At 40.6% G+C, this 9,776-nt stretch overlaps 2 protein-coding genes across 3 annotated transcripts in view; one reads left to right on the top strand and one right to left on the bottom strand.

Annotated features, from left to right (window-relative positions):
- DHX57 (DExH-box helicase 57) overlaps nt 1-3,593 on the bottom strand; it is a 58,066-nt gene extending 54,473 nt beyond the window's left edge. The window contains exon 1 of the mRNA XM_039251252.1: nt 3,558-3,593. The gene's annotated coding sequence lies outside the window, so the exon portion shown is untranslated. The remainder of the gene's footprint in view (nt 1-3,557) is intronic.
- Nucleotides 3,594-3,672: 79 nt separating this feature from the next.
- On the top strand, nt 3,673-9,505 carry MORN2 (MORN repeat containing 2). Of its 2 annotated transcripts, XM_039251261.1 has the most exons (5): nt 3,673-3,785; nt 6,117-6,167; nt 6,689-6,795; nt 7,632-7,768; nt 9,257-9,505. In XM_039251261.1, exons 4-5 carry the CDS (start codon nt 7,632-7,634, stop codon nt 9,357-9,359), a joined length of 240 nt encoding a protein of 79 aa, XP_039107192.1. In that variant the 5' UTR covers nt 3,673-3,785; nt 6,117-6,167; nt 6,689-6,795; the 3' UTR covers nt 9,360-9,505. The 2 variants fall into 2 exon arrangements, with proteins under 2 accessions (XP_039107192.1, XP_039107193.1); XM_039251262.1 differs by lacking the exon at nt 6,117-6,167.
- The last annotated feature ends 271 nt before the right edge of the window (nt 9,506-9,776 follow it).

Here is a 9,776-nt window from a genome sequence, read left to right on the forward strand (position 1 = left end):
ATCAGTCCTCAGTTTTTGTCAGCATTCAAGAGTCTCTCATGGTTTGCCTCTCTCCCTTTCCCCCACCATTTCCGCCCTTCTTCTCCCCCTTGTTCCTCCATCAAGTTCCTCCTAATCCTCCTATACGTGCAAACATATGATATTTGTCCTTCTCTGCCTGACTTATTTCGCTCAGCATAACACCCTCAAGGTCCATCCCTGTTGCTACACATGGCCAGATTTCATTGTTTCTCATTGCCATGTAGTATTCCATGGTATAGATAAACCACATCTTCTTGATCCATTCGTCCGTTGATGGACACTTAGGCTCTTTCCATGTTTTAGCTATTGTGGAGAGTGCTGCTATGAACATAGGTGTCTAGGTTTTAATTTAAGTTGCAGCTATTGCCAATTTAGGCTAATACTTGGCTTTTGTGTGTCATACATCACAACTTGGTGATCTCTGCTCTAAACAATAGAGTGAATTTTCTTTTTTTTTTTAATTTTTTAATGTTTTATTCATTTCTGAAAGAGAGACAGAGACACAGCAGGAGCAGGGGAGGGTCAGAGAGACAGGGAGACACAGAATCTGAAACAGGCTCCAGGCTCTGAGCTGGCAGTCAGCACAGAGCCGACGTGGGGCTCGAACCCACGAACCACGAGATCATGACCTGAGCCGAAGTTGGATGCTTAACCGACAGAGCCACTCAGGCGCCCCTAGAATGAATTTTCTTAAAGTGAGCTTAGTTTCTGAACTTTTTGGTGACTCAGGTATTCTGTGATCCCATTTCATAGTGCACCATACAGAAACACGTTGTATAAATGAATTGCTTTTTATTTTCACATTATTAGTACTATCATGGTCCCATTACATGCCTATTAACCTCATACATTTGCCATTAGTCTTTGAAGGAAAAAATATGTAAATATATATGTGTAATATAAGAATTTCTTTCTAAAGCAGGGCTTAAAAGTTTTTGAAAGAGTCTGAAAAAGTTTATCATGTGAATTCCGATTTATCTCCATGCCAAGAATTATGTTTAGATAGGAAAAAAGAAACCTGTTTTGATCTCAAGTAGAGAAATAGATTGCTGTGGGTTTTACGTGGTTTTAGATTTTATTTAGACTTTCATGTTTATTTTTCAAAGAGAGAGAGTGAGACAGAGAACCCGAAGTAGGCGCCCCACTGCCAGCGCAAAGCCCAACATGGGGCTCAATCCCATAAACCGAGAGATCATGACCTGAGCCAAAATCAGATGCTCAATGAACTTGAGCCACCCAGGTGCCCCCCAATGTATTTTAAATGTGGATAAATTATAGCACAAGCATGAGAAAGAAACTTCTAGAATTGCTGTAAGATTTTTTTTGGCCTAGGTTAACTGGGTAAATAGTGGCGTCATGTGCTCAGAACTGTAATACTGGGAAGGAAAAGATCTGGGGGTGGTGTCACAAGTTCAGATTGGATATGTTACATTTGAGATGCCAATTAGATACTCAAATGGAAACATGTTGAAGGTAGTTGAATACACAAGTCTACATTGAGGGGAAAGGTAAGATGATTTCATTTAACTCTCTAAAAATCTTATAAGGTAAATATTATCTTCTACATTTCATAGAGGAGGAGACTAGAGCATAGATAAATTATATGGCTTGTTTAATGTCACCTAATGTCTAGAAGCAAAGTCTGGAGCCAGGGTTTGAAACAATCTGTTTGACACCAAAGCCAAAATTCTTTCTGCCATATCCCCTCCTGCTCACCACCCACACGTACCTTGTATCTTCAATTCAAAGTTTAATGATAAACCAGACCCCCTTTGATTTGTGCCTGGGTCTTAATTTATAAAAGTGGAAACAAGGAGAGGTCAATGCCACCGAAAGAAAAGTTTAATGTTATTCACTGTGTGGCCAGAAAGGAGAGAGGCATGCCACGCCACGCCAGGCCACAGGAGGAAACACCAGAGTCAGCCAGGAAGCACACGGGAGCCAGGGAAAGGCAGAAGCCGCAGCCTTTCTTGGGGTTTCTGCAGGAAGGCGGGGCAGAGTAAGCTGTTTAGGACTGGCTAATTAAGATCATTCCAGCAGGCTTTGGGGCACAGGAGCTGTCCCTCCTTGCCAGACTTGGCCCTGTGTTGATTTGGGGGGAGGGAGGAATTGGCTTGGTGTGTAAAAATTAGATAAAGGAGGCAGGTGTTGGGGGTTGGTTCACAGGTCAAGCTGTTACTTAGTCTCTAGGAAGGGCAGTGTCTTCCTGGCCAGAGAGGAAGAAATTTTGTATCAAAATGTAATAAAATAACAAATAAAATAACAAAAAAGAATTTTGTGTCAAAATGATTAATACACTTTTCCAATCCAAATTTTAAAATCCCTTCACTGTAAATTTCCTGACTCCAGATCCTCTTGGATAAGAATATCATAAGAAAGAAGCCCAACTACCTCAAACTCTTCTGTGAAAACGGTGGCACTTATACATATACTCACAAAAATGTAGGGCCATTAAAAGCTTAATGGGAGGCCAAACAACGAGACAAACTGAATTCTATAAAGTTGTGCATCAATAATTACCTACTATTTCTAAAATTCAGAAAACGGGAAAGGATATGCAAATCAGACAGGAAGATCAGCGCTTCAGCTCAAAAACCATCCAGACTAGGTAAATCTGTGTAGTAAAATACATTAGGGAAAAAAGCAAGAAGAGACTGCCCTCTGATTTTTAAAAAGAAGAGTGGCTAGCCAACCAGATCAGGCCACAGCTAGATCGCCTAAATAACGATCAACAACTTGTCTTATACCACCCCAGAAAATGTCACATTTACCTGATCTCAGATCTGCTCTCAAAATGTAGAAGCAAGACTTGCTGGCTGTATCCAATATGACTCTGCCCATATGTTTTGAAAGGAATGGGAATTAAGTTGTATAATCTACATGGATAGATTTCACTGTTCTATTCCATTTAGCCTGGGAGATTCCAACACTCTTTCTACACCGTAGACACAGGGCCCTAAGTTTGGCTCAAAGAGCATCCTTTGTTTCACACCCCAAATAGACCCTCAGAAACAATCACCAGCGGGGGCACTGAAAACTGATCATACACCACTCCCCTCCCAAGCGAATCTGATTGACCCCATATAACCGGCTCCACGCTGATAGACCTATACCTGGGACCTTTCTTCCAGCATACATCGTCTCCAAAGAGCCACTCAGTTTGAGATGGTGACAGAGACGGGATGCAATGCAACCCCTTACCCGTCTTTGAGCTGAACTGGGTTCCCCCGCCTCTTGCCTGGGTGTGGGCAAGGCCGGAATTCTGCTGGTCCAGACTCACCGGCCCCAGCTAGCCAGGCTGGATCCCACCGGGCGGGATGCTCCTCAGACCCTGACCACCCCCGGGGAGGGAGGCGGTAGAAGGATCCGCACACGGGCGACCCCGGCAGAGGGCAGACCACGCACACGGGCACGCATCCCTTGCCCGCAGAAAGCGCCCGTGGCGGGATGGCAGCGCTGCTTCCTGGGCGGCGTCAGGAGGGAGCGTCCAGGGTTGAGGGGTCCCACCAGGGCTTCGCCACCCGCCGCGATCGTACCTGGAGCAGCTCTGACGCGGCCCTGCTGCAGCAGCACAACCTGCTGCCTCCCGATTGGCTCAGCCTCGGCTCCTCGCCTTTTCGCTTCCGGGTGAGAGGTGCCTGGTCGCCCCGGCAACCGAGTCGCGCTGCGCGCTGAGTAAGCGCTCGGTTGCTTCACTGCGGTAGAGCTGGCGACCCAGCAGGAATCGTCGAGTCAAGAAAATCTCAGCAACACACCTCTGTCAAGTGAGTGCCCCTCCTCCCAACGCCCCGAGCCGGGAAGGGCACCTTTAAGTAGAACTCGCACGAAGCCAGAGTGTAGCCGCTGGTAGCTCCGGTGTGGGTGTGACTACTTCCTGATCGTCTTACAAAGCCGGGGGGCTCTGGGGGCGCAGAGACCCCCTAGCCTGGAAATTAGACACCTGGATTCTAGCTCTGATTCAGCCATTGATTTGCTGTTGTGACATCTTAGGCAAGTGCCATCCTTTCTGGGTTTGCTGCCTTCATGATACCTGATGGTCTCCACCTCTTGGGTTCCTTCCAGCTCTACCATTGCAAAGTTTCGAATGTGGGGAACCATCTAAAGGCATTTGAAAACAGCTCTGTTTTTTGGACGATCACGCTAAGTGCTCTGCTTAATAAACTTTTAGCGATTGCTTTCCAAATGCCATTCATTCACTAGACCTTGAGTTCCTGCCAGCAAGTACTAAGCACTGAGCTAGTCACTAGAGTGAGAACAAAGATTTGACTAATCCCTGATCCCTGACCTAAATGAGCTGGGTATTGTGATAGGGGATTCCATCACAAAAGCGTTATTTTAATAGGGTTCTAAGTACTATGGTAGGGATCAGTCCAGGGTGCTGTGGAGACTCCCAGATGTGTCTGGGAGTGTAGGGAGATAAAACAGGCTTTGCTCAGGTAATACCTGTCTTTTTCTGTGTGCCTTTTTCTGGGATAAATTTTCAACCTCATTTTCCAGTTCACCAATTTACTTTTCAGTTGTGTCCTTTACACTCTTCAGTCCTTACAATAGTTATGTGATTCATTTCCTAGATTGTTAATTCATTCTTTTTCATAACCACCTATTACTGTCTTATGGATACTCTGCTCTCTCTCTGAGGTTGTTACAGTATTTTAAGGTCTTCTGTCTATTGTCTTCTATTTCCGTGAAGGGGATGAATCTCTGGTATTTCTCAATTGGCACCCAAATTAATTAAAAAAATTTTTTAATGTTTATTCATTTTTTTGGGGGGAGACTGAAAGTGGGGGAGGGACAGAGAGAAAGGAAGACAGAATCTGAAGCGGGTTCCAGGATCTGAGCTGTCAGTACAGAGCCTGATGCAGAACTCGAACTCTAGAACTGCGAGATCAAGACCTGAGCCGAAGTCGGATCCTTAACTGACTGAGCCACCCAGGTGCCCCCTAAATTAATTTTTAAATTAAAAATACCAGTTCTCTTTCCCTACCTGTAGAAATTCTGATTCAGTAAACTTGCAAGCATCCCACGTGACTGATATATGAGCCACATTTTGAGTAACATTCTGGTAGACTCTATTGTCCTAGAAGTTAAAATTTACTTATCTTCTCTCTATATATGTTTCCTTTGGTATTGGAAAAAAATAATTTCTACCTATTTGTCCAGTAAGTATCCCTTTGCTTTGAGGCATAGATTCCCTCTTGGCAAGTGGTTTTCTTTTTTTCTTTTGACCTGGTCTCCATTCCAATCTCATTTTGTTTAGACCCCTTCACCCATACCTCTCCCCACTGTCATTTACTGTCTTTCTTATTTTCTAGTCCCTCCTTCTGCCAATTCCTCCCTCCATTTTACTTCTGTGAGGGCATCAATAGGTCACATAGGCTATCCAAGAGAAATTAAAACATATATCCATACAAAAGCTTATACATGAACGTCCATAGCAATCTTGTTCATAACAGCCCAAACTGGAAGCAACCCAACTGATCACCAATTGATGAATGGATAAACAAACTGATGAATGGACTATTATTTGGCGGTAAAAAGGGATGAAGTATAGCTACATGCTACAAACCTTGAAAACATGCTAAATAAAAGAAGTAAATCACAAAAGGCCATGTATCATATGACTCCATTTATATGAAATAGGCAAATCCATAGAGACAGAAAGTAGCTCAGTGGTTGCCAGGGGCTAGGGCTGGGGTGAAGTGGAGATGGTGGTAGAGAAGAGGTGGGAGTCGAAATTGGGGGAATGGAGACTAACTGCTAACATTCTAAAACTAGATTGTGGTGATGTTTGCATGGCTCTGAATATGCTTTAAAAACAGTGAATTGTATACTTTTAAAGGGTAAGTTTTCTGGTATGTGAATTATATATTAATAAAGCTATTATAATAAACACATAAATAAAAATAGATCACTTAGACAAAGTTATTTATTTCCCCAAGACCCTACACTAGACAATAGACGTGCCAAGTAATCATGATATGCTTGTGATCATGTGAAGTGAGTCTGTTTGTTAGCTCTTAAAGCACGTTTGTTACAGGTCTTCCGACTTAAAAATATGTAAGCTTATGTGACTTTTCTTAAATCTTTTAAAACAGCTGCAGAAGTGTATAAGATAAACTTTATATTTCCAAATGGAGACAAGTATGGTAAGCATACATTTTGATTACTTTTTCTGTTTAGACTAAAATTAAATAGCTTATGAGTAACATCATGAGACTCTAAATTCTGTAAAACTACTATTGGGATAGTAAATCCATTAAATAAAAATACAAACAGGTGGACAGATTTTAAATTTAAACTCTAGTGTTAAGTCTAGACAGTATCCTTGGAAACCTACATACAGGATCTATCAGTCTTCCTGGCTGTTCTTTTCAATGGTTCCAAGACCTCCTAAGTGGTGCCTCATTGGCTCAATCAGAAGGGCATATGACTCTTGATCTCAGGGTTGTGAGTTTGAGCCCCCTGATGGGTGTAGAGATTACTTAAATAAATAAACTTAAAACAAAACAAAACAAAACACAGGATCTTCCAAGTCAGTAGATCTCCTTATCTCTGGTTGCATTGGTTGCAATGCAGTTGTGATTAGTCCTACACATAAATACTTTATTACCTAGTCAAATAAGGTTCCCATTCAAAATGGATTACAATATATTTCTCTCTTGTTTAGATGGTGATTGTACAAGAACATCTTCTGGAATCTTTGAGAGAAATGGAATAGGTATTCATACCACTCCTAATGGGATTGTCTACACAGGAAGCTGGAAAGATGACAAGGTATCATTGCTGTTTTCAATACTGACAATGGATAAGTAAGCCTATGGGTTAAATGATCTCTGAAATTTCACCATTAATGAAAAGCACATGGGAGTAGACTACAGTACAAATAATGGATATGAACAGAGGAGTAATATTAAAGTCATGAAGTGTTTATTATATATTTTTTTAGTTTTATTTATTTAAGTAATCTCTACACCCAGTTTGGGGCTCGAACTCACAATCTTCCCACCTCCATCAAGAGTCACATGCTCCTCCCATCTAACCAGCAAGGCACCCCTATCATCTTTCTTATCATCTTTCTCATCTCCTATTCACTGAGTAAAGCTAACCTCACTACATAATTTTCTCATTTCATCCTCACAGCAACTGCATGAGGCAGGTACCATTAATGTCCCTGTTTTATAAATGAAGGAAGTCAGGCTCAGGTTTCTTCATCTGGTGATGAAACCAGATGTGTACCCAGGTCTGCTTGAATACAAATTTTTGTTCCTAACAACTTCTTTGTACTGTTTCCTGGGCTAACTAAACTGGTTGTCCTTTGAGATTTTTGATATATTCAAGATATCTTGAGGATGCTATTTTCACCATCATCGACCCCTTGATGTTCAAATGCCCCAGGTCAGGAACATTTGACTTGGTGGGCTTCAGGGAGAGATATGTTTGAAGGACAATGATAAATGGTAAATGTTGTCTAATTTTTGTGGAAATGGTGATATAATGATAGATTAAATAATAACTAAACTAAGTGGATGATAGACATATATATACATGTTTGAAGTGTTCTAGGGAAACTGAATGTTAGTTACCGAGGTCATTTCCTTTGTTACAAATAGATGAATGGTTTTGGAAGACTTGAGCATTTTTCAGGAGCAGTATATGAAGGACACTTTAAGGACAATATGTTTCATGGATTGGGGACTTACACATTCCCAACTGGGGCAAAGTATACTGGAAACTTCAATGAAAATAGGTAAGCTTAAAATAAAAAGTCACTGTAGTTCTAAAAGGTTCTTTTCAGGCATGTTTGCTTAATTATTATATTTGGTCAATGCTAAACATTTTTTGTAATATATTTCATTAAAATATAATATATATATTAAGAATTGTTGGGTCATTTTGGGGGCAGAATGTTATAAGAGAGGCTAAGACCATCAGGAGCCTCCAAAAGAAAATCCCATTCTTGGTGATAATCTACTAGACTTTCCATTTATTTCCTCTTAACTCTCCTATTCCGATAGAACTTTTTGCAGCCAGCTTGGAAATGGAAAGCTTGTCATAATTATTGAGAAAATTTAGGCCACAAATTACTTTCACTTGAAATGTGCTGATAAACTTTTAAAAAAGCAGCCTTGGGAATAATTTCATAATTGTTTATTGCCTTTTGACCTGATATATAGGTATTTTTACTAAGCTAGTTTTTAAAATGTACGCAAAATTAGTTAGTTTTCAAATTGTAGAAATGTACCCACTGTTGTTCTTTTTGAGTTTATGCTTAAAGGAAAACCACAAGTGAAATGAAATATGAGCACAGTTTTATAAGCTTAACCTTCACACTGAATACCATGCCATGTCATCCAGAGGCTTGTGTTCATTTATAAATACCCCTTTATTTATTTCCAGAATTGAAAATGCAACCCAATTATTATGAAATGATTGATATAAATACATTTTGAGGTGGGCAGAAAAGTGTTCACCTGTTTTGACTCCACGTCTGTGATGATAGCACAGACTTTTTCACTGACGTTAATAAAGGGGAAAAAAATCTAACCCATGGAATAAAGGTCTGTTCGTGTCTGTGAAGTACATTTTCACCACTCCCAAGAGTCCAAGAAGACACCCACATAGAGCACAGCACCTCAAACATAGTTGATGGTCAATACATTTTGTTGAATAAATAAATGAACTAATATGAACTTTTCATCTTTTAACTGATTGCTTTGGTTTTATGTAAATTTAGTGTATGTGATCCTAAAACCTTGGATTTACACCAAAATTTGTATAACGGCAATGTTTATTTGGAATAGTAATGATTTTGGTAGGAAATGAAAGCAAGATGCTGAATTTTACTTTATTTATTTAGGATGCTGAATTTTATTTTATTTATTTAAGCATTTTTTTTAATGTCCATTTTTGTGAGAGAGTGAGACAGTGTGAGTGGGAAAGGGGGAGAGAGAGGGAGACACAGAATTCAAAGCAGGCTCCAGGCTCTGAGCTGTCAGCACAGAGCCCCACATGGGACTCGAACCCCCAAACCGTGAGATCATGACCTGATCCGAAGTCGGACGCCTAACTGACTGAGCCACCCAGGTACCCCTAGAATACTGAATTTTAAATCAAAGTTTGAAAGTGGAAAGATATAATTCTTCAGGAATAGAGTATAATATTCTAGACAGTCTTACATCTGGACTGTAAATTCTTGGTCTTGATTAATGAACAAACTTACTTTTCACTTTTGCAGGGTGGAAGGTGAAGGACAATATACAGATGTCCAAGGACTGGAATGGTGTGGTAACTTCCACTTCACTGCTGCTCCGGGCCTGAAACTAAAGCTCCACATGTAGGATGTCCTGCAGGAAAGTTTAAATGTGGTAATGGAAGGTTTTAGTTGTAAGGAAAACACTGAAATCTGTAAACTGAAATAACTTCATGCAATACCGCTAGATCATAACTTTGCCAATAAAACCATCACACACCTTTTTGAACTTGACTTTTATCATCTTATAATTAGTGTAAAATAAAGTAGATGATTCCTTTTAATAAACACAACATAGCTATCTAAATCTTGGCAAAGTCAATTTCCAATTTTGTGCCTGAATGTAAACTGGTGTAAGCCGCTCTGGAAAACAGTGTGGAGGTTCCTCAAAAAATTAACAATAGAACTCCCCTATGACTCAGCAATAACACTGCTAGGAATTTACCCAAGGGATACAGGAGTGCTGATGCATAGGGGCACATATACCCCAGTGTTCTTAGCAGCA

The sequence above is a fragment of the Hyaena hyaena genome, unplaced genomic scaffold (assembly GCF_003009895.1).
Source record: "Hyaena hyaena isolate Hyena2069 unplaced genomic scaffold, ASM300989v1 scaffold_388, whole genome shotgun sequence".
In the NCBI taxonomy this organism is placed as follows: Eukaryota; Metazoa; Chordata; class Mammalia; order Carnivora; family Hyaenidae; genus Hyaena; species Hyaena hyaena.